The sequence below is a fragment of the Pinus tabuliformis genome, chromosome 4_1, assembly GCF_031772625.1.
Source record: "Pinus tabuliformis cultivar Carrire ecotype Pingquan chromosome 4_1, CPIR1, whole genome shotgun sequence".
In the NCBI taxonomy this organism is placed as follows: Eukaryota; Viridiplantae; Streptophyta; class Pinopsida; order Pinales; family Pinaceae; genus Pinus; species Pinus tabuliformis.
This window is the reverse complement of record NC_142303.1, coordinates 140,825,154-140,850,604: the sequence shown is the minus strand read 5'-3', so window position 1 is coordinate 140,850,604 and position 25,451 is coordinate 140,825,154. Positions and strand designations below refer to the sequence as shown.

The 25,451-nt window shown below is 38.3% G+C and overlaps 1 protein-coding gene and 1 long non-coding RNA gene across 5 annotated transcripts in view; both read left to right on the top strand.

The window, feature by feature from the left end:
* LOC149174593 (uncharacterized) overlaps positions 1–25,451 on the top strand; it is a 341,946-nt gene that overhangs the window by 182,976 nt on the left and 133,519 nt on the right. For 2 of the 4 annotated variants that reach the window (XM_089419353.1, XM_089419354.1), the window contains exons 4-5: positions 7,688–7,762; positions 7,975–8,040. In XM_089419353.1, coding sequence (XP_089275479.1) covers positions 7,688–7,762; positions 7,975–8,040 — 141 coding nt within the window. The remainder of the gene's footprint in view (positions 1–7,687; positions 7,763–7,974; positions 8,041–25,451) is intronic. The other 2 variants (XM_089419355.1, XM_089419356.1) reach the window with 1 other exon arrangement.
* On the top strand, positions 12,046–14,127 carry LOC149174594 (uncharacterized). The gene is made up of 2 exons (XR_016257934.1): positions 12,046–13,061; positions 13,345–14,127. It is a non-coding gene; the product is annotated as an uncharacterized LOC149174594 (long non-coding RNA).

The following is a 25,451-nucleotide window of genomic DNA, read 5'->3' as shown; positions in this document are numbered from 1 at the left end:
GCCAAAATTAATAAAAATCCTAAGCCGGAAATTTAATTAATTATAGGTCTGAGGTAAATTTAAATTTTCCAAAGGCAAAATGCATGGGTCCTTTAAAAATTAAATTTTAAAAGGTCCAAAGACTAAGGTTAATTGATTATTTTGCTAAATTTTAAACCTTTAGTACTTGGAGTTAAGTTAAAGTCAAAATTTTGAGGAAATTAATTCAAAAATTTAATTTTTGAATGAATTAAATTGCATTTAATTGAAAAATTTGAAATTTCCTTAATAATTAAAATTTCGACGGATGAGATTAAAAGAAACTTTGATCCTCATCAACTGTCGAGATTACTTTGACAAGGATCACTCGAACCAACTATTGGAAGATTTATCTTTAAATAGGAGGTCAGTTGTCAGTTGAGATCATCCGATCTCTGGATCGTGTACTAAGCTCCCAAACTCTCGTATACTTTTTTGAATTAATGCAAAAGTCTTTGGGGTTTCAATATGTTGTAGTGTTCCTCTTCATGAATTTATGGTAACATTGTTTTAATTTCTGCTTAATATTATGTGAAAACTATTAATCAATAGCTCTCTTAGAATAATCTGAATACATATATCTTATTCAATTTGTTAGATCTAAGGTAACATTTTAAATTTTGATTGAAGTAGCAAATATCTCTATTTCTTCAGAATTTTATTATTGTTCTATTTCTCTACTTGATTTGATGGTTGATCTAGTGTTTGCAGAAGATCTCTCAGGTTCTCATTGAGCGTTTGGGGATAGTTCTTGGTTGGACCAACCAACTCTCAATACATATTTTTTGAAGAGCCTACTTCATATAAGCCTCAAGATTTATCTAACGATAATCTTTTTTCTGCGGGGTGTTTTTGGGCTAGTACCTCTCTAAAATTTCAAAATCTTTTAAATATTTTGTGGAAATTTTGATAGATCTGGCTATTAAGAGCCTTAGATTATCAAATCTGGGAGCGAAGTTGGACTCATACTTCTCAGATCTGATAGATCTGTAAATTATTTGTATAGATCTATAAATTATTTGTATAGATCTATTATTTACTTGTGTAAGTCTGAAATTTTGTAACATAATTTTGAATTTTAACACTTGGGTTTTTGAGATTTGCTTTATTTTTGTATATATTGGGTATTGGGTTTTTCTTTTTTCACTTGTGCAGAAATAGATTTGAGAAATCCTCCAAGAAAATCTTTAGACCTGAGCTAGATCTAGACCTTGGAGGGCAAGATTTGGGTTGAAAGGTTGTTTGCAGGAATAGATCTGAGAAATCAGCCAAGTAAATCTTCAGCTTTGAGCTAGATCTAGACCATGGAGGGCAAAATCTGGGCTCAAAGATTGTTTGCAGGAATAGATCTGAGAAATCAGCCAAGTAAATCTTTAGATCTGAGCTAGATCTAGACCTTGGAGGGCAAGATCTGGGCTCAAAGATTGTTTGTAGGAATAGATCTGGGAAATCAGCCAAGTAAATCTTCAGATCGAAGATTTTTTCAAGCATATTCGGGGGTTTTGAGATAGATCTAGGCCCTGGAGGGCAATATCTTATCCCAAATCTTTTTTACAAGGCCAACCATTAAAGATTTTGCAATAAATCTGAAGATCTGAAGCAAAATATTTTTTCAGAACAAGGGTTTCAAGTTTTGGGGCTCCTAAGCCTAGATCTACCTTCTCCTAGCCCAACATTAGTTCTATTGGCCTTGTGCTAGCTCTCATTGGCCCTAGATTCCTTTCCTCCATTTCTAATTTGAATATTTAATTTTCTAAAGCTAATCATTGGTGGGTTTTTGCAGAAAATTTGGTAAAAATTTGTGTTTCAGGTATTGAAATTTTTTTTTGGCAACTTGGGCAAGTGATCTTCAAGGCCTAGGGCCTAAGGGTTTGATCTCTAAACCATCTTTTTCCTCATTGTTTGCTACAACAGTCATATACTTTTCTAGTAGTGGTGAAAAACACATCTAAGTGGTTTGAAATTAACTAAAAAATTGCTAAATACATTAATAAGTCATTTATGTTTGATGTGTATCAAGAATTTGGCCTAGACCTACTTTTTGGGTCACTGTTATCTCTGAATAATTCTGTTTCTGAAGTTTGAAATATAACAGTGTAAAAACTTCATGTGGGTTAGCCTAAAATCAGTTCCTAAATTGTTTAATACATTAAGGAATTAATTTCTTGAGTTGGACATTCATCATTAGGCTTATTTTATGTTTTAATTGCTGGCTGTAATAAGTATATCAGATCTGATATAATTTGGAAATCACATCATGACAGGCTGAAAATTTTTGATAACTCATGTGGGCAAGTTTGGAAAAATTTCAGTAAATTTTTGGCATAAAGATATCATTGATAGCTTACTGTTTTCATTGTCATATTGCTGTTGTCATAAAGATTTTCTTACTGTTGACCTAAAAATTAATTTATGAAAATTAAATACTCTGTCATGGAATTGTGATAAAATGCATATCCTTTGTTTCATAAACTGAGTATTCTTTTTGAGCATCTGTTGACATTGATATCGAATTGCAAAGTTGTTTTTGTTCTCTTTGAGCTAAATTGTATCAAGAAGATTTGAAATAAGCTGGTGTTTTAATTATAATATCTTCAAGAGTTTATTTTCTAAGTTTTCATCTAAAAAAAGGCAAGCATTTCATTTGGGTAATTGAGGGCTTTTGCGGCATAAGTGTTTTCCCATTCTCGAGTCTAACTTCATCTCATCTTCCAGTGCATTTGCATATAAGTTAACTTTGCATAGATAAAATTTACTTCCAACATAAGCTTGGTCGATAGATAGATAGATTTCCATCCGTCTTTTCTTGAGAAACTTGTTTTAATAGTACTTAAAACGGTGACCTTGCAGTCATCAGAGGCACAGTTCTCTGCAGTGCCGGAGGCACCGGGTATGTTAGAATTTCAGGAGAGGTATCGTTAATCACACCTTAGTGTGCTTCTCCTGATCTTCTCTTTGCCAATAATTGCGAAATTAGGCTCAACACAGAAAGGATTGAAGGGTTCACATTTAAATAGGCATTTAACTAAAATTAACCAAGATTCTTGCATCTCACATTAGTTTTAGGATTTGCATTTCATATAAAATAGTCATTCATCTAAGCAACAGTTGCTAATCGATTATTTGGTCTTAATTTCCCTAGCAAGATCGTTGACTCCATAAGGCACTGGTATCAATCGTTTAAAATCTAATCAAACCCTACAAGTCTTGCTAAATCTTAATCAAGTATTTGATCGCTTCACTGTGTCTCCCGGACTGATTGGTTCCCAACTAGTTCTTCTTCATTCCACTTTTCCATAGGGTCTACCCCTCTTAGCCTGTTGTAGGGAGACAACTTAAACAGAGAGATTGGGGATCAGGGTGACAACCCCCAATCTGAGCCATTGTCGCGGTGCCTAGACAATCTGTGCGACAACAGGGAGCAAGGAGCAAAGGGTGTGGGACCATTTTCAAGGAGATTCAAGCAACAAGTAAGTGCTAGAGCTTGTCAGATTTGATGATGGTGATACTATAGAGGGGTCATCCTCCACACCAGCAGATGCAGAGATGACTTTGGATACAAAGGAGGAGGATGCAGCAGAGGAGAGCAGTGGTGACCATGATGATGAGGACAGTGATGCTGATTTTGATGATGACTATGAGGATTGATGACTCATGAGTCATGAGCTACCTACTACCTTGAGGCTTGTAGACTTGTAGTTGTAGTTGTTTTGTATTTGCTATTTCTATTTGCCATTGGCATTGCACTACCTATGTAAACAATAACACATTTTGTTTTTGATAACTTAATGAGAAAACATCTTACTATCTTGTCTTTCTCCTATTGGATCATTGATGAATTGAATATGTATTATAAATTTATAATTTATCATTTATCATTTATGTCACAATTGTATTTGTAATTTTGTATGCATAATGTTACTTTGTAAAACTTACATCTAGATGAAGATCTATGTTTGAATCAATGAATTTGTATCATGAATGAGAATGTGTAAGAAATATATATATATATATATATATATATATATATATATATAAAATAATATATAACGTATTTGTTGAGGAATCTTCGGCGAAAATCACATAGAAAAACTTTTGTCGACGCGTTTCGAACCAGCCAGTGTGGTTCATCGTCAGTACAAGTTGAATGAGCAGATCTTACTAAGCACATTAAATAGATAGGGCAGAGAATCCCATGACTTAACGGTTAACAACCAACAGCTAGAATTGACTGGATAACGGCTAAATTGACTAAGATAAATGGTCAATTAATATTAATATATACTTTTTTTTTCTTTTCTTTTTCTTTATTCATTTTTTTATTTTAATTAATTTTAAATTATTATTATTATTATTATTATTTTTTATTATTATTATTTTTTTGGTTCTTAATATCAAAATTAAAATGTAAGGGACAATGTTAGAATTAATATATAAATGCTGTAAATATATTAATGATTGATTCATTTTAATTTATATTCATTAATATATTTACAACATTTATATATTAATTCTAACATTGTCCCTTACATTTTAATTTTGATATTAAGAACCAAAAAAATAATAATAATAAAAAAAATAATAATAATAATTTAAAATTAATTAAAATAATAAAATGAATTATTAAGTATGGGGGATTTACGCAGTGCATTATATTAGATATCATTTTTGGGATTCAACTGCGTTAAGTAAGTCATTCAAACGTATGACCATTTCCATGAGAGATAGTCGTAACTGACTAATTTCTCATGATTTTTGAATAGTTCACTTAGCACTCATTGCATCGGGTGATGCTCACAGGGGTGAAGAAGTGGGATTGAAACTAGTGAAATGTGGAGAACGAATCACATAGCATCAATCATCACTTCCGGGGCTTGCACCCGGTAACCAGGACTTCCCAGGAGGTCACCCATCCCAGAACTCCTCTGGCTCAAGCGCGCTTAACTGTGGAGTTTTCCCCACAATCAAGCCCACTTAGCTTGCTACCCCATTTGCAAAACCTTAGCAAGTATTGTGCCTCATGAACCATTCAAGTAGAGATCCCTTGACTCTTTTTGAATTTAAGTATGGGGATCTCTACTTGAATGGTTCATGAGGCACAATACTTGCTAAGGTTTTGCAAATGGGGTAGCAAGCTAAGTGGGCTTGATTGTGGGGAAAACTCCACAGTTAAGCGCGCTTGAGCCAGAGGAGTTCTGGGATGGGTGACCTCCTGGGAAGTCCTGGTTACCGGGTGCAAGCCCCGGAAGTGATGATTGATGCTATGTGATTCGTTCTCCACATTTCACTAGTTTCAATCCCACTTCTTCACCCCTGTGAGCATCACCCGATGCAATGAGTGCTAAGTGAACTATTCAAAAATCATGAGAAATTAGTCAGTTACGACTATCTCTCATGGAAATGGTCATACGTTTGAATGACTTACTTAACGCAGTTGAATCCCAAAAATGATATATAAAATGAATTATTATTATTATTATTATTTTTTTTTATATTAATATTAATTGACCCTTTATCTGAGTCAATCTAGCTGTTATCCAGTCAATTCTAGTTGTTGGTTGTTAACCGTTAAGTCATGGGATTCTCTGCCCTATCTATTTAATGTGCTTAGTAAGATCTGCTCATTCAACTTGTCCTGACGATGAACCACACTGGCTGGTTCGAAACGCGTCGACAAAAGTTTTCTATGTGATTTTCGCTGAAGATTCCTCAACAAATTGATATGGATCACAGAAGTCTCAATTCAATAATATATAACGTAGCTGAACGTGTCGTGTTCCGGGGGGTCAACGTGTCAGTATCCGACACTCGAATCCCCATATCAGTCGAATCCCGAATCCCCATGTTAGGTGACTTAGGTTGTTACCTAATTAAACGGTCGTACTAGCATAATTTACATTATAATTTACAGAAATTAGGTTTACAATGACATAAGAACTGGCTGATTGATGATTTTGAACTTTGAAAAATTCTGTATAACTGCTTTCTTGGATTTGTGACAAAATAGGTGCAACATCTGGTTCCATATGGGGACATGTTGCTTCATTGAAGTGATGTGAGAATCCAGAATCCTGTATCCAAGAGAAAAAAAGTCCATCGAATAGATATTCGCTCATAATCAAAATCATCATGCATATATAAAATATCTGCTGGAATAGAAAAATCTACTCTAACAAACTGAAATATAAAACATAAGTGCATAACCCTCTATTCATCTCTGTTTTATCACAGTCATCTAAACATCTGAAAACAGTGGTAAAATATTCATACAAATGACATAAAATTAAGTGGTTAAATTTCCTAACATATTGCTAAGTCATTGGTTGCATTTGGGCAATCACTGTTTGGTTCATATCATAATTTATTGCTGACTGTCATAAGCTTAATAAAGTATGATCCTAACTGTGACATAAACATCTCTTCATGGTTTGCATCCTCATCTAAAGTGATTTCATTTGGTCAAGTAAAAGAGATAATTTTTGGGATGGTTTTTTGGCATTGCTTAGCATACTGTTCTCATAGTTTGTTCACTGCTGTTATAAAGATTCATTTATTGCTCATCGAATTCTTTTCATTTGGATGCACTCAATCGTGGACTTGCTCCAAGTCCACCAAGTGTGCCCAGAAAATGTCCCTTAACTCGGAAGTAAGTGCTCCTAAACTGATGATGGAAAAGATTACATGTTCAAAGAACATTCCCTCCCCCCTTTATTTGGCCCCAGGTCCTTATTGTCTTGTAACGTGCTTTCACAATGGATACTTTTACTCTTGAGCCTGTTATCTTGCTAATGCAGTGTCTTTTTTAGCATTTGAAGTTATCATTGGAGACCCGCTTCCAATAGATGGAGCAATAACAGACCCTGAAGAAAACAAAGGAGGGGGGCAACATTAGTGAAGGCATTCCTCCCTTTCCTTTGACCTTTTCTATCTGCCCTTGATGATTGGGCTATGATTTCTCCGAAATGAGAAAAACAGTGGACTGTTGTAGGAGAGAACTTGAAGATGGTGGACAAATCCATTTGCCCAACACTTGGAATCCCTTTTAACACTACCTAATAGCCCTTAGCTGCACTCCAAATCGCCTCAACCCTCTAACCTGGTGAGTGAAATGACACAAGTGAAAGAAAAATTTTGTTTTTATGGGCTGCAGGTCATTGTCACAGGAAGCACATGTACAATTTTTGGGACACGTTGGGGGCATGTGTTCTGTGAATATGACACATGCCAAACATGTGTTGGATATGTGCCCTCGTGTAGTCATGTCCAACACGTCAGATGGGACACAGGCCTTGTTTGGATGTGTCCTGTTACTTAGCATTTGAGTGCTGTAAAACATTTTCAAAACGTTTGGAGAAACATCAATTTCCAGTGCCTTGAAATGATTAATATCATAGTATTTTTTCTCTTTTGTTGTCATTGAGGTTGCCCAGTTGTATATATCCATTAAATTGTTATGCTAAATGTTTGAGACATGTTGTTTGGCCCCTATCCAAATCAATAATTGTCTGGGGATGTCTGAGTGGCACTATTTTCTTTAGAGTAACATTTGACTAAATCTTATGACTTATTTCGACAAAATGCTTCTGGTTAAACCATTTTTGTGCTTTGATGTCACAAACTTTATTGCATAGGAACCATATAATCAGCATTTGCACTTTCTTGACATCAGGGTTTTGATCGGTCATTACTGTCACGTGTGCGCAAGAGTCAGGGAGGACAGAAGAGTGGTCCGGGAAAAGATGCTGTAAGGACCATTATAAAGGCCCTGTAAACACACTTAAGAAAACAATTACCACTGAAAAATGGTCATTGCAGATCTTGTCAGATTTCTGATTTTGAATTGTTATTGCAAACTTCAAAAACTTATCATTTGACTTGGTAAATAATTTCTCGGAATTTATTTTCTTTTTTATTTTTATGTTTCAGAGGACTTATTTGAATATTTTTCCACTGCAGTTACGGGACTTTACTCGTTGTTTCAATCAAGAAAAGATTCTATGCAAGGGCACAGAGATTTCACTAGTAAGTGTTAAATTTCAATATCACATGTTAGGGATGGCACATCTCTATTCATCTCTCAGTAAATTGGGATTTATGGATATTCAACTTGTTTGCCTATCTATTAGGGGATGCTTTGATTGTAATTGTTGCACTTGAGTCAAAAGCATAAGAGGATAGCCTTTTTTTGTCAATGTAGATATACTGGTCAACAGACATGGCACTATGCATGATAATTTTCTTCAATCTATATCTTGTTTTAACATAAAGAAAACATTACAGTCAGATATGCTAGACCATGTTAACTCTACCTAGTGGTTCTAACAGAATGTTGCATTACACTGATTCCTGGATGTACCTTTTAACAAACTAATCTTTCTTGGCTTGAGAGTGAACAAACCTGAAGTCAAATGTTATAACCAATTACCAACTGGAAAAAGCTTTAGGATCATCAGTAGAATGGTCTATGGTGTGATAACAATGGTAGAATGCATCATATATGCTGCATTGACTTGTTTATTTTAGCTAGTTATTAAGAGTGGGCCTAATGGTTAAGAGCGTCTGTTTCCTCGTAAGAGGTCTCAATTTCAAATCCAGAGGGGGGTAGAGTATGTAGTTGTACACCTACGTAGACTTTAGCAGTCAAATTGCTGCACGGAGGCAGGTCCCTTGTCCCACAAACAAGGGGGTCTCATACACCAATTCGTTGTCTGGCTTGGCTGTGACCTTAAAAATATATTATTATTATAACATCTGCTCTATTTCATAGGGAGTGCATTAGTTACTATGTTCGTTCAATTACAATGAAAAAATTGAAATTCGATAAATATTGTTGATTGGCAAATAAATTTGTCTATGCACTGTGAATTATTTGAGTGAACCAAACAAATTAAATCTTACTTTGTTTGATGAACTAAGTTGATGCAAATGAATTAAAATTATAATTCGTCCTGTTAAGTTTGTGTGTGTTTTCCCCACCACTGTATTTAAAAATGCAATTAAAAAATAAAAATAAAAGAAAACAAAGTAAAACACAAACCCCACTTTAAACTTATAAACTGTTAAAGAGTGATAACATCATAATATTTATGGTTCATTGATAAGTGTGTCACTCTATGTTAGATATGTGACTATATTTAACACTTAAATGTTAGGGTTAAGACTTGTTACCCACCACCTGTAGGTGACCCCATAGGAGAATTTTTTTGTCTAGATTTGTCTTCAGCCAACAACTAGTAGCTCCAACAGCCACCCGTGTAGCTGATATTGTGCCAATTGATTTGCGCCTCCCTGAGCCAGTCATATGTCCCCTCGCCCATATGTCGAGAGCGTATGTTTGAAGGTGGGCATCCAATCCTAAATGTATGTCTTTCATTGTGCAATTGAGTGCTTATGCTTATTTTTTTTGGGCACACTTGGGTATGGATTATTGGGTGACTTGGAAGAAGGAAGGTTTTGGTTGTAGTCTTGTTCCTTCACCTTAAATGGGGGGTTAATCCTCAACCCTAGTCCTGTGGGATCTCCTCTATTGGCTTATAGCAGATGCCCTATGTATGGCAAGCTAGTGAAAATAGCAGATCCGAGTTGTAGTAGAATGAAGTGCAATCTCTTGTTGCTGGAAGGAAGAATACTCTATCTTGACCTCGTTGACCTTCGGTGGAGCTGTCTTGCTTAAGGAAGGTCTCAAAAGGAAGTTGGATTAGGGTTTCTGCAGCTGCTACAAGGTTGAAGTTGTAGGTCGAAGGAGTAGTATTGAAGCTAGGAGGTTGAAGTTGCATTTTTAAGCTAGTTAGTGCCAGATCAAGGAAGGACTTGTTGGAAGGGCTGACTTGGTACTTGGAGGAGGACTTAGTCTATGGTTTGGGTATTTGTTGTCTCATTTGAACTAGATTCTATAAGAAGATAAGAGTTTTTCCGGGTTTTCCCCTTGGAGGGGTTTTGCCCTGGCCGAGAGCCTAATTTTTGTGTCCTCTGTTGTTACTGTTTCTGTACTTGATATTTATTTGATGAAAAGATCTAAATAAAGAAAACAAGAAGACTAATTAAGTTCACAAGCAAATATTAAGGTCAAAGGAAAATTGAAATTAATAGCTGGCACTTTGAATTTTCCAACATGGTTTGAAAGCTACGGTAAACAAGAAGGCAGCTGAAAGGATTATCTTGTGGACACAAAGAAGGGTTTGCTTGTCAAGGGGAATCACTTGTGGGAGAAAAAGAAGTAGAAGACCTATTAATCTAGAATGAGGGTTTCTACGTCAAGACTTCATCAAGCTCTCGTCAAAGGAAGACTACAAGAAAGGTTGTCTCTTGAGAGAAGGAGATCTATTTAAAGGCATCTTTGAAGGAAGCATCAAAAGGATCTTGGTGCCATTCATCGCTCTTGAAATCTGTTTTCAAGTACATTTTTGAAGTTTCTTCAATGGCCTTGAGGGCATCAAGAAAAGTTGAAGACATCATCAAGGAAGAGGAAAATATTGGATATCAAGTAATTATTATATTATTACTCAATGTCTGAATCTACAACTCATATGGGTTCTTTTTGCAAGGAGAGCAATAAACACATTGGAGCATCCAATTTCCTATGCATGGAAGAAAAGGATTGCCCTGGTACTTATAGAACATGAGGTAATGGAATATGTAACTGGGGAAATTATAAACCTAGCAAAGACAAGACTCAAGAACTAGCAAAATACATGAAAGGGGAATTAAGGACACAAAGGATCATGGTTGAATCCATTCAAGATCCTCTTGTTCCGTTTGTTGCAAATTTAAAAACTTCCAAGGCTATGTATGACAAGCTAGTGAACCTATACTTTGTAAGTACATCAGGACAAAAGATATCTTTGCGAAATACACTATACAAGATGAAGAAATCAAAGGATGAGGACATGGCATCCTTTCTAATGAAGATCTCTTAATTAAGAGATCACTTGCAAGGACTTGGAGTGACGATTTATGATTCAGAAATGACCATCTGTGTATTAAATGCATTGCCACTAGAATGGAGTAGATTTGCAACAAGCATCTACTCTAGGAAAGATTCAACTCCTTTTGATGAGTTGTGGGCTCAATGCATTCTGGAAGAATCTAGGGTCAAGGTAAAAGATGGCATTTGATTAGACGAACAGTCTCAAGCCTTTGCAGCTCGAGTCAAGAAGCTGAAGAAGGGAAAGTTCGGGAAGTCGAAGAAGAAAGATATGTCCAAGGTTCAATGCTTTAAGTGAAATGAATATGGACACTTTAAGCGGGATTGTCCAAGCCAACAAGACAACAAGAGAAAGGAAAGAAGCGAGACTCACATAGCTGAGGAAACAGGAGAACTTGAGAAGTGTTGAACAGGTTGTCATTGATGTCAAAGTGAGCGCAGTTGTAGGATGATTGAGTAGGTGTGCAGCAGGTCATTGATGCCAAAGCAAGAGTAGGTGCATGTATCAGGTAAATGAGAGGTTGTAGGAATGAAACCCTAGCCCTAGGGTTTGAGTTCCTTAGATGATGAAGAGACCCCCGTCTTTCGCTGGCATTTTTGGAGCAGAAAATCAATGTGCTTGCCTTAGAGACCCTTGCCATCAGATTCTCCTCGTTATGTTGATTCCGACAGTATGTGGAGTGTCTCATGGACCTTCCTGGTTCGTGAGATATGTCTTGTCAAAGTTTGTGACCCAGCTTCGAGACCAAAACCCCTTAAAGATGTGGCTCCACGGATGATGATTTGGCAACTTTGTCAAAACCCCAACAATAGAAAGATGTGGCAACTTGGTCAAAACCCCAACAGTAGAAGATGTGGCAGCATAACTTATGGCACCTATCATAAGGAGTTTTTATTAAAAAGATATATTTAAGATTCTAAGGAGGTCAAGCTAATGATTTAAATAAAAAATTGAAGAAAAGTAATAAAAATAAAATAAAATAAAAAGGTTAAAAAAAAGGCTGTGGTCCAACGATATATTAAAATAGGGCCACTTTCTAGACAATTCTCTATTTCAAAAATTCAAATGATGAATTTGGCTCCATCCAAATTGTCTGCCAAAATTACATTCACGAATCATTATAAATAAACGCATTTTGGAGCCTTTGCATTGTGTCCAAAAAGGAAAAATGTGTTCGATTCTTTTGGCTCTGTGGAAGGAAGTCAGAGTCAAATGTGTTATTTTTCTCGGCTGCCAAGGCACACCGAGAAGTGAAGACTGAAGTTGATTTTTCTCTACGGCCAAGATAGTTTGAGCGGAAGGCTTCGTTTGGGGTTCTCGTTTTAAGTTTCGAAGATTTGTATGTGCATATTTTATCGCAGGGATGAAAATTGAGTACCCTCTGCGGCTATGAGCGAAGATCCTTGTTTGAAGCAACGCATTCTTAACTTCTTACGGCTCTGTGGAAGGCACATAATTATGCTCTGAAATTCATCTCGGTCTTGTGACGTATAGAGTTATCTTCTTGGGAGATTGTTTTCTTTTTTTTGGGCTTTGCTGTGGTCATGGGTTTTGTTGCTCTCTTTCCGTATAGGGTTTTGCTCTGGATGTCGAATTCTGTTTGCAGTCTCTGAGGCACGCTTTCCTGAAGATCACACATTTTTGAAGATTGTTACTATGACAGTGGCACATTCATTTTTGAACCTTCCAATCTGTCTTTTTTGGGCTATTCTCTGTCATCTATGGTATGCCATTCATTCAACAGAATTAATCACTGTGTCCAGTCTCATTCCTCATAAAGATTCGCTCATATATATACCCATCTGGTGAATATCTGTCCAACAGTTTTCCTGAAGATTTAAAGGTTACAACTAAGTCTGGTGATCACTAAGATTTGGTGATATCAGTGTATAAAAGTTCGTTGCCTTCACTAAGACTTCGGTTATGAACAGTTGATGCCACTCATAGATTTATGACCCTATTCAAGTCTAAAAGTCCGAAGACTCACAACATCAGCAGAATTATGGAGGTGATTTGAAGTGGGTTGTCATACATTATTCTGAATACAAAACTTGACTACCATTTTGTAGACCTTGATGTTTGATACACTTGTCCATGTTGGAAGTACAACCAACCCAGGTCTGCACATTACAATGGTTATCCTATATTCTGTAGTAAAAATCTTGAGACAATAAGGTAGAAGTCAGTATTTTGAAAAAGTATGTTATGTTCTTGAAGTAAAATTGGCAACAAGTATATTCAGATCTAGGGTCACCACTATTGTATAGAAGAATTTTGTTTATACCTTCAAGCAGCATGAGTTACCGAAGAGAAAAAGTTTCTCTCTCAATTTATTAATCATTGTGTAGCAGTAACATCAGACCTGTGCCTCACTATCACAACATTTTTGTTATCTTTGTAGCAAGGGCTTTACACCATCAGTCAGCATTAAGAGTAGCGTCAGATTGGCATCTACAGTACGAGTCTTGTTGCAAAAGTTTAAACAATATCTTTTCTCCTTATAGCAAGGCATCATCAAAAGCACAACAACATTCTTTCCAGCACTCAAGATAAGTCAACAGAAGCAGAAGCAATTTTGACTCAAGTATACATCAATAAGCTTTCATCACTATCTCTTTAACAGCAAAGGCATAGTTGAAGTCAAGTCTTTGCACATCATTTTTGCAACTTGTTTCTAGATAGAGGAGTTGGACTGTGATGAAGAGATACGTGACAGAGCAATAAATGATGATGACCTAGATGACAACAGCACCCATGACCTTGATACCGTAATGACAATGGTGTTATGATATAGCCCTGATTGTAGGAGTGATCCTACTTACATATCAGTGACAGCGGACCTAATTATTGTTAGTGGCAGTAATCTTATGACAAGTAGAAGTCCAGTGGACAAAAGGAGCAGCAGAAGTAGCAACAATTGTGTGTTGCAGTATTCATGTTCAGCATGTGCAGATGTAGTAGCTTAGTAGACATCAGAAGCAGTGATTTGTGCCTGAAGCAACAACAGTGTTGGATAACAGTTAGATGTAGAAGTAGAAGGTGACAATAGTGGTGCGGCAGAAGGAGAGGCAACAATTGAAGGCTTGAAGTAGAGAGTGTGGCAGCAACAAAAGAAGCAGAGTGTGGAAGTGGACAATAGGTACAACAACAGCAAAGATGGGCTTGGAGCAACAACAGAGGTAGATTAATTACAACAGCAGAGGCAAAGCAGATAGAAGCAGTGGACAGTTTCAGTGTGGCAGCAGTCAAAGCAGATGTAACAGTGGCAACAATTAAAATAGATGTGACAGTGGCAGCAGAAGCCCCACATGTTTGTAGCAGCAGTTAATTGGTTTATTGTAACTGGGCCATTATCCCTAGTATGAGAGCCCATCCAGCAGGGACCCTTGCTTCTTCCAGATTGCTGGAAAACTCTTGGGAGCATTTCATTTCCTTCCAGGTTCTCCTAGTAAAGTATTGTATTTACATTGTACACTACCTAATACAATGCTTGTTAAAGCTAAATCCCTTGTGTATTGCTCTTCATGTGATATGTTTTATGGTTTTATAATGATGCTCTCAATTGTTTTTAAGAATTAACCAGTTGTGAAAAATAATAGGAAATAATGATTCACCCCCCTCTCAGTATTTCCAACAAGAAGAAGCAGAAGAAAGAAGATGTGAAATATCTTTACTATTGAAGAAGGCACAATGTCTCTCAAGTTCTTTATGAGGATTAATTTTTCTTTAGGATAATATGCATTGTCATTTACCTGATTTTGTATAGCATCATAGAGATAAGCATGTGATAATAGCATATGTAGAGTCTACTTGATTAAGTTGCTTTGTATCATCTAGTCTTTTAAAGTAGATAGATAGACCATTTTGCACATTGTTCATCTAGGCATTGTTGTTGCTGCCTTGCACACTCACCTAAGTTAGTGAGAAAAACTCTTAACTCCACAAGGTGTGGTTGGTGGCGAAATCAAGAGATGAGGTTGTTACGTATTCCCAACTCTCTCCATTTAAGCTCTCTCCAGGGTAAGCTAAGGAGGGTGGTCCCTAAATGAAAAGCTAAGTGAAAAACGATGTGAGGTTTCTAGGATATGTTAAAGTCAATTGGATTACTTTGAGATTATGAGCAATTTTTTGTTGAGAAATCTAGGGCATTCAAAGTTAACAATTTCTCTGCTTGATAATTGCTTGTGATATGCTTTTACTTCTTAGCTTATGATCTTTTCTTTGTTAGCTTATTAGTGTGTTCTTCTCATCAAGACAATTACCAAAATAAATAAAGACAAGTGACACAGTATGTAGGCTTCTCCAGCCAGGGCCAAAGCCTCTTACCTCTTGAGAGAAAAACCTGATAGAAGATCTTCTTCTAGATCTTCTATTGATAAGTACCAAGACCCTTAACTCTAGTATCCTCCCAAGAAACTTGTCACTAACCTTCATGCTTTGCCTCTTCCTTTCATTGCCTCTCTTCTTGACCTTGAACTGCTTCACCTCGAATTCTTCTGGAGAAACTTGGTCTCTATCTTTTCTACTACACCTTCAAAGCTTCCCTATAGAAATTCGGTCTCTAGGTCTTCTATAGAGAAACTCGGTCTTTACTTTGATCACTTGGAAGAATCTTTCTCTTGTTGCCTTAGAAGAAACTTTACTGCCTTCACTTTGCACTGCCTAGAAGAAATTTTGCTGCCCAAACTTCGCACTGCCCAGAAGAAACTTCGCCATACCCAGAAGAAAGTCTCCTAGAAGAATCTTCTCACTTCTCTTTGCTGCTCCTTCTTCGCACTCCTTTTAGACCTCTCTTCGTACCTTTCTTCTGCCTTCTCTTCACACTTTTCTAGTTGAGATTAGATCGAATTGCTTGTCCGAATTGTGTATCTCCAAATGAGGCCGAGTTGGGCTATTTATACACTTCTTCACTTGACCTTTAGGCCGACTTGACAACTGGAGTTAGGTCGACTTTATCTAGCAGCTTCTTCATCGTTTGTAGGCCGACTTGAAGAGGTTAGGTGACAAGTTCTTGGAGGATACTTTTACATAGACAAGATGACCTTTTACAAAGTGTAACACAAGTTCATTACATGACAATGAATCATACACTTTATGAATAGATGACAAATAAATACTAAAGACTCTCAATGGAAGTCTTGACTCAAAAACAAAATCCTTGCTCATGAAACCCATGAAGCAAGTTAATAAAATAATTTCATTTTTCTTATTTACATCTCATTACATAAAATCATATTTACATGTCATTATGAAGACCGAACCTAGTTATACTTTTCAACACTCCCTCTTAACTAGGGACGTATCCATAATGGTACTCGTACTTTCTCAATCTGAAGAATCTCTCATAAGAAGAATTTAGATTTGTAGCTCATTTGTATAGCATCATACCAACCAACATTGTTATATATAGCAAAACCTTGACTAACAACTCTGTCTCTCCACACGATCAGAGCACAATGCTAGCGAGACCAATGATTTATAAACATACTCATCATTGTTTCTCTAGGAACATACCCCACCAGAGTTCACTCAGGATATGCTCCATAAGGACTATTCTTTTCTTGGATTCCCCAGTTCCAAAAGAATATCAGTCTTCCATGACTATTCTTTCATGGGATGCCCTATCTCATCCCCTAAGAGCATCGAATGCCAAATGATTACACAATCCTCTATTTTGTCTTCCCAAGTGAAGATTAGAACATGTCTATCACTCCTTTTTACACTAGGAGGTTTTATTCCATTAAAGGAATGTACTCATTCCTATCACAGAGGAATGTGCCTAAGCTTCCAGCTTAGGAATTTCCAAGTTTCTTCCAAGTAAGAAACTTCTTCTCAAGGTCCCTCTCAACTAGGGACCTATCGCAACTCCTTATGTGGAGATACTAAAACAACCGGTTGCTTGAAGAGCTCCTTCTTTTGATGTCATGAATTTCTTCTTCACTAAGGAGTCTTCATTCTTTGGGAACTTCTCTATATAGAGCATGTTGACCACTGGAGTGTCACCTGATGATTATATGAAGACTCCATTCCCAAGGATGATCCAAGGGACACTTGTACCATCAGATATCATCAGTCAACAGAGTTTTTAAATTCTACTTCTATTTCTCATCATTTTTCTTGTACCCAGATTCCACAACCTGCTGGGAATTGTAATAAGGATACTAGTAATGATGAGTTTTGAGTCCGTAACAGGCCTAGGATGTTGGGACTTGATCAACAAACAAGTATACCTTGGATTGTTTTTTTTATCTGGTTAATTATCCCTTCTTTTTCAGAGGCGTATATTTTTCTGGGTTTTTTCACTCAATTTTTACCCCAAAGCCGGGGTGACTGTTTGAAGGTTGAGCCTCTAACACATTTTAGTGTCTAGAGTCTATGTATATTACCATATTAGATCACACAAGAAATTTGGTGGAATTTGGTTAGGTCTAGGTAGTCATTTTTTAATTTTTTAGATTTTTCGCACTGTGGAAATTGCTAATAAAGTTGTATTTGTAATGTAATAAGTGATGTCTAGAGAATTTGTATGGGGTATGAGTAATAAAATTTGCACCTCTTGCCCTCATATTTCTACTATGACACATTTTGAGGGGTTAAAAATTTGTTTTGAACCCTCAAAACCCACTTTTCCTAAGTTTAGTGGGAAATCTGGCAATTAATTAAGCCATAAATTAAATAAATGGAGAAAATTAAATATCCACACATGCTAAATGTTGTGGAAATGAGGTGGAAAATTATGGAGGAGTTAAACTGTAGTCCCAAGGTGAAGTGGACTCCTAAAATCAAGGAAATGACGTGTTCAAATAAAATCGAATTTTTGGCATTAAATAAGAAAGCTGCTTACTTGGAAATTCGAATTTGTGAAGTTAATGCACATTTGAGAGGATTTGGGAGAATATTTGGTGGAGATTTTGTGGGAAATTGTCCTCACATGGGTTACCATCCATCTACACTTGTCATTCCATCATAAAATTCGAATTTGGCACATAAGGGAAGAAGAAAATGATGTCCACTTGCTAGCATTCGATTTTTACGTTTCGCATTGGAGCTCCATTCAACAAATTCAAATTTCTCTTTGGGATTGTCACCTCATGCCACTTGTTTAATCTCTCTACCTTGGGATTGGCTCCAATGCCATTTGTCATTGTCATTCTACATTGGGATTTGCTCCCAACTCTCTATATAATAGAGCCATGGGCTCTCATATTGTTATGATGTAATACGAGCTATTGTGCTTGGGAAAACTTTGCTCTTATGTACACTTGTTCTCAATTGCAATAAAAAGCTTTGGGGTTCATTCATGAGTTGTTCTTCTTTTGGAGTATGATGATTGACTCATTATTGGTATAATTTCCTTTGCTCATGCTTTGATTTATTTTATTTCCATATGCTCTTGCAGATTTGTTAATGTAAAACTATCTTGTATTGGCAATTGATTTAGGAGTATGTTTTAGGTGTGGAAATGGTTATTTTCCAATAAATTTCTAGAATTTTCTCATCATTGCTTATTTTCTAAATCTGTATGGGACTAATGTTTGATTGGAGTTTTGTAGAGAAAAATTTAGTTGGGATTCAAATATCAAGAATGAGGGGAAGTCTTTGGAGAGACCAACCCACTCTTGACACATTCTTCAAAGAACTTGCATTGGTTCTTTGAATTTCCATAGTTTTATCTTATGAAGTGGTTTCTTGCAAAGAGTTTTATTGGACATAGCTTGTGTACAAGCATATACTTCTAAATTTAAATCTCTTTTAAAAAATTGTGCTTTCATTGATTTATTTAGCTATTTAAGAGCATTTTCCAAGCTAGGAAAGTGATGGGGTTCAAACTTCACTCCCATCACTTGATTTGGTTTTGTACATTATTTTGTATCATACTTGTTTATTTTATATACATTCTACACTAATTTTGTCTTGATTTTGTAGCCCATAGTTAGAGTTTTGATTGGAGTTTTGACAACAAGTGCTTTGAGGAAAGACCATTGAAAACTCTATTTTTCTTCTAGGACTTTTCAAACATCCAAGATCTATTCTAAGGAGGTTGTGGACACTAGAAGGAGCTGCAAAGAAGGCTAGACTGTGGGCGTTTGGGAGCTTGTCATTTTCTGATTTTAGGAGGACTTCATTGCCCTTTGAGGTGGCTATAGTTTGGACGATTATTCTAGCTATTTCTAGCTCTCATCTTGTACAAATCTCCTTCATCTTTTGGGTAGCCCTTTAAGAAGATTTTACACCATTGTAATATCTTAATAAAAGACTTTTTTTTTTTGGTTGTGGGAGCTGGGATTTACCCAAGGCATCCTTTCTCCTTATTGAGAAGGAGGATTTTGTGTGGGTGGATTAATTTTGGTATCTCATCTTTCTTAACTTTCCTTTTTAGGTCATTTTGCATGCTCTAAAATTAACACAACCTCACCATCACATTTCAATTTCTAAGTTAAATTTTGCTACAAGTTTCATTTGATGCTTTGCCTTTCATTCCTTTTGCTTTGAATTATAAGTTGATATTTTGCTTTAGAGCAACTCATTTATTAGATGCAAGTATCTCAATTTGTGTAGCAAGTTTAATTTAGTTGTCTAACATTTGCTCTCTTTACAATTTACCTCACTATAGGCTCATTTGTGGTTTTGCTCATTTACTTTCAAAGCATACTTTACAAGCAAGCATTCACTTTTTAGCTGTATCTCATTTTCAATTGCTATAAGTTTATGGTTTGCGACATTTGCTTGGAGCAATTTACAATTCCATTTATTTATGAAGTATCTGTTTACATGTCTTGTACAACTTTGAGAGAATTTTTTCAAGTTACATCATTGTGAGCATTTCCATCTAGTTGATGTTGATTTGTGGTAGCATCGACTGTGCTCTAGCCATGAAATTTGCTGGAGAGGCTAAGGCACATGAGATTTCCAAGACCCAGAAATCGTTTGGGGAAATTCTGTTCATTTTTCTGAACTAACACATCATAAATTCCTATTGCATTATCTGGTTTATTTCTCCTACTTATTTATTTCTTAACAAGTTATTTAACCATATAAATACTGAAAATAAACATAAATGCAGTCTTAACTCATCTACAGGTCATTAACTGAAATAACAGAGAAACACACAAGGGACATTGTTATTTTTGGACAATCGTCCCCGGAAAAACCCAACTTGGGAAAACCGGTGCAACAGTTTTGAGGGTTTTATTATTAAGAAACTTTCTTGAGTACAACTAGGGTGCCAAACTGGCTCACCCAACAAAGATCTCTATATGGTAGTAATACCTCTCTTCGAAAGCAGATATTTAGCAAGTTTGCTCCATGAAAATCCTTCCAATGCTTCTCTAAGGCTCTGTGTCAGCTCTCCTGGCCTCTGCGTAGCTTTGGAATCCCTTATGTCAGCCCTCTGCTCCTCTATGTTGGCTCTCTAGCCTGCTGCGTCACCGACGCAGGCCCAGCTAGCTTCTACGCCGTCTCTCTGGCCCTCTGCATGGCTCCTGCTAGTTCTGCATAGCCTCCTTAATCACTGCGCTGGCCCTCCGACACTATCTCTGCCTCTCTGCTATGCACTCACTGCTTCTCGCTGCAACTTAGATCACTTGTTTGAATTTTCTGAGCAAGCCGTGCTCCAGAAAATCGAACTGATTGATCAATCTTGGTGCACCTCCAACTGACCCTCAAGCCTCCTCTTATACTTTTTCTGTTGAGTTTTCAACAACCGAGATTAACTCTCTAATCAACAACTAAGATTAGATTTGGCTTGATCCATGTCTTTTAGAACATTCTCACTCAGTTTTATATTAAAACCCATTAATATTTTAATTTTCCTAAGTTTAGACTTAGGAACTGCATTAAAAATATTAATTATTTTAATATCTCTCTAACCAGGTGGAATTTCCCCAAACCATTTCTGGGTCTTGGAGATCTCATGTGCTTTAGCCTCTCCACCAATTTTCATGGCTAGTGCACATCCGATGCTACCCCAAATCGACACTCCCTCTTAGCGAGGAATGTGCTCTACTAATGCTCCGCCACTGAACATCACCCTAATCATCCAGCACCGGAATCTGTGCTGATGCTTGGCTTGCTGCCCAACATCCTCTACACCACTGTATCTTGTACTGCTACCCATGGCTCTACCATTGCCACTGCTACATCTGTATTGCAGCTCCCTCTGCATCCATGCTGGTGCTGATCTTTCCTCCCAACACTGCATCTGCACTACAGTTCTCTCTGATCATGTTGCATCGTGTTGTCCATAGCACTACCATTGCTTATTGCTACACTGCAACTTAGTTACTGAGAAGTAAGTAACTAATCTACCCAACTACTGACATCCTTGTCAAGCTAGAAGCCCCCTGATGTTGAAGCTACCTCTGTTGCTATCCTGTGCTCCCTCTGCTGCCTCTGCGCTACTGCAACACCTCTGTGCCTCTCACACTACTACAACCACCTCTGTGCCTTTCTGCATTGGTGCAACCACCTCTGCGCCTCTCGCACTACTGCAACCCTCACTGCGCTGTTGGAGACCGCTGCACTCTAGAACTGCCTTGTTGCTCCATCTGCATCTTGCTTCTACCGACATTCGTCATCCTGCTACTATCTTTTGGGGCTCCCGTAGCCGGATATGATCCAAGAGTTTGGGTACCTCAAGAATCTTGCCCCTACATCTTCTGTAGTCCTCCTGACTACAACTTGATGTCACCCCACCTTTTCTCTAGAGGTGCATGAGCACTCATGGCACAATTGTCATCTGTCTCGACTTCTTTCTCCGCCTTAGCCGGAGCTTCCTTGGAGTCAGAAGCCTCTCCCTTATTCTTCTTCTTGGGACAGTGGGTTGCATAATGACCCAACTCCCCACAATGGAAGCACTTTACCTTGGAGATGTCCTTCTTCTTCCTCTTTCCTTCTTGTCCCGCAGATCCCAGAGTTGCATCCTCTTCCTCCTCTTTCTTGATTCGTCCTCCTTTGCTGTTACTGTAGAAATTTCTGTTTTCCCACCCCGGTTTTCAGTTTCTCCTTATTTCTCCCATATAGTTAAATGCCCTTTCCCATAATCATACATTTAACAAGCTGGAAAAAAATAAATTTGCTGAAAACACAAATTCTGGAAATTTTACAGAATGTTGGAAATTGCAGAAATAGAAATCAGCAGTAATAAACAGCCATTAAAACACATTTAAACACTGAGATTTTTGGTCAATGTGACCCTGGAAAAACCCCCTACAACTCTTGGGGAAAACCAGTTTGAGAGCTCTTCTTTATTTCTGGAAAATGCCTTTTTACAGTGAGAGAAATGTTCAGCAAAAAATCAACAAACAGACTTTTACAACTTATCTCAGCCTTGCTGAAACACCGTTGCTGTTACACCGTTGCTGATACACAACTGCTGATACACCGCTGCTGTTGCTGATACACCGCTGCTGTTGCTGATACACAGCTGCTGATACACTGCTGCTGTTGCTGATACACCGCTGCTGATACACCGCTTTCGGCTGCTGAAATTCCGCTCTGCTGAAACTCCGCTTTCAGCTGCTGAAACTCCGCTTTGCTGAAACTCCGCTTTCAGCTGTCCAGAAATCTCCCTTGCTCTCTTGCTCTCCTTCTCTCAATCTGCTCATGAAAGAATGAATGATCTTTTCCTCCTTTTCCTCCCTTAACCCAACCCTAAGTGACTTTTGGGTGATCCCTAAATCCAATGGCTGAAATAGATTTAGATCAATGGCTGAGATTAAATGCTCATTTAAATCTCACTTTCTATTTTTTAATTCACCCCACTTTAATAAAGACCCACTTAGTCATTTATTTCCAAAGTCACTTTTCCTTTCTAATTTTTCATTGACTTTATAAAAGTCACTTTAAAATTAGACTTAGTAACTTTATCACTTAAAGTCACTTTTAAATTAGATTTAACTTTATAAAAATTATAAAGTTACTTTAGGAGAAAAATTAAATTCTTTTGCACACTTTTCCCTAGGCCAAAGATCAAAGGCTAAGGGAACCACCTGTCCTCCGATACCAAATTTCAACACTCCCTCTTATCGAGGAAGGTGTTCCTCACCACACCCATCTTGTCTCTGAAATAGACATGCTTGCCCCGTGGTAAGGCTTTGGTAAGAATATCTGCAACCTGCTCATCAGTGGAAATATACTCAAGCTTCACAGCTCCCTTCTGAACATAGTCTCTGATGAAATGATATCTGATCCCGATATGCTTTGACCTGTCATGAAATACTGGATTCTCCGTGAGTTTAATGCAACTCTGATTATCACAGTAAATCACTGAAGGTCTCAACGACTGACCAAATAAGCCAAACAACATCTTGCGAAGCCAGATGGCCTCACAACTAGCTAGATTGGCTGCCATATACTCTGCTTCCGCTGAACTCAGTGCTACTGACTGCTGCTTCCGGCTGAACCATGACACTACTGTTGAACCCAACCCAAAACAGCACCCTGAAGTGCTCTTCCTATCAGAAGCACAACCTGCCCAATCAGAATTAGTGTATCCTGCCAATCTCACTCCATCTCCCTGCCTGTAGTCCAGACCATAATCCACTGTCCCCTGCAAGTACCGCAGAATGTGTTTTGCAGCCACCCAGTGAACCTTCCTAGGCTCACACATAAACTGACTCATCGTGTTGACTGCAAAACAGATATCTGGTCTAGTGTTGACCAAATACATCAAGGGACCAATCAGCTGCCTGTACAATGTGGGATCCACCAACTCGGAATCCGAAGCATGAAGCTTCTTCCAGTTGGTGATCATCGGTGTCGACATGGGTCTACAATCTTCCATGTGGAATCTGCTAAGGATGTCCACAATATACTTCCCCTGCCCCAGGAAGAAATGCCCCTCCTCCTGCCACACCTCCAAACCCAAAAAGTAATGCATCAAGCCGATGTCCTTCATCTCAAACTCCGCCGGAAGATCTCTCTTGCAGTGCTCTATGAGTCTCTCTGCACCTATAATGACCAAGTCATCCACATACAGCACCAGAATGAGAGGCTCCTCACCAATCACAATAAAGTAAAGGTTCGGATCTGCCTCACTCTTTGTGAAACCCATCCCCTGCAAATATGTATCTATCTTGGAGTACCAAGCTTTGGGAGCTTGCTTCAGGCCATAAAGGGCCTTCTTCAGTCTGCACACATGGGACTCCTTCCCATGCACCTCAAAGCCCTGTGGCTGCTCAATGTACACCTCCTCCTGTATGAAGCCATTGAGAAATGCGGTCTTCACATCCATCTGGTGGATCTTCCAACCCATCTCTGCTGCTATCGATATAATGGAGCGTATCGAAGTATATCGAGCCACGGGAGCGAAGGTCTCCTCATAATCAACTCCCTCTACCTGGGAGAACCCTCTAGCCACAAACCTTGCTTTGAATTTCTCAATGCTGCCATCTGCAGCATGCTTTACCTTGTAAAGCCATCTGGAAGTAACCACGGATTTGCCCTCAGGCCTCGGCACCACCTCCCAAACATCATTCTTCATGATAGAAGAATACTCCTCCTGCATGGCCTCTCTCCAGACCTGCTGGCTAGCTGCCTCCTCATAGCTAGAAGGCTCAGAGTCAAGGATGCTGGTAACCATCGCCATATAGCTACAAAACCTCTCAGGTGGTCTACTCTCTCTGACCGACCTCTTCGGCTCAGCAACAGATGTGGCATCTCTCAAGGTGTCCTGAAGCCACTTGGGCTTCCTCTTCCCTGAGCATGCTTCTCCCATAGGAGAATGAAACTCCTCCTCCTCATCACCATCAGTAGCCTGAACTCCTGACTGTATGTCTGCTGTCCTCCTGCCTGCACCTGAACCTGTAGAAGCTGAGGTACCGTGTGAACTGTCCATCAGTGGACTCCCTAGTGAACTGCTCTGTGAACTACTCTGCATGCTGCCCGGAGCACCACCCCTCTGGCTCGGCGAGCCACTGCGCACTGATGGACCTGACATCCTCATAGATGTACCTCCAGATCCTCCTGATCCCTACCCACTGGATCCCTGCGACTGACTCAACTGCTGCTGAGGGTCTGGCTGATCCAGATACTCTAACTCCCGTGACCTCCTAAAGGCCCTGTCATCCTCGAACTTCACATCCCGTCTGACAACAACTCTCCTCTGTGCAGGAATGTAAATCCGAAAGGCCTTTGAGGTCTCACTGTAGCCCACAAAGATACCCTTCTCTGCGGTGGGCTCTAGTTTGGTCCTCTTCTCCTTGGGTATATAGGAGTATGTAATGCATCCGAAGATATGAAGATGACCAAGATCAGGCTTCTTCCCAGAGAAAGCCTCCTCCGGAGTCATGTGCCCCAAGGCACGATGCGGACTCCTGTTCTGCAAGTAAACAGCTGTGTTGCAGGCCTCTGCCCACAAGAACAATGGCAACCCCTGATCATGTAAAATGGCTTTGGCAGCCCCTATGATGGATATGTTCTTCCTCTCCGCAACCCCGTTCTGCTGGGGGTTGTAAGGAACAATGAACTCCCTCCTAATGCTTGCCTCCGCACAATAGTCAACAAACT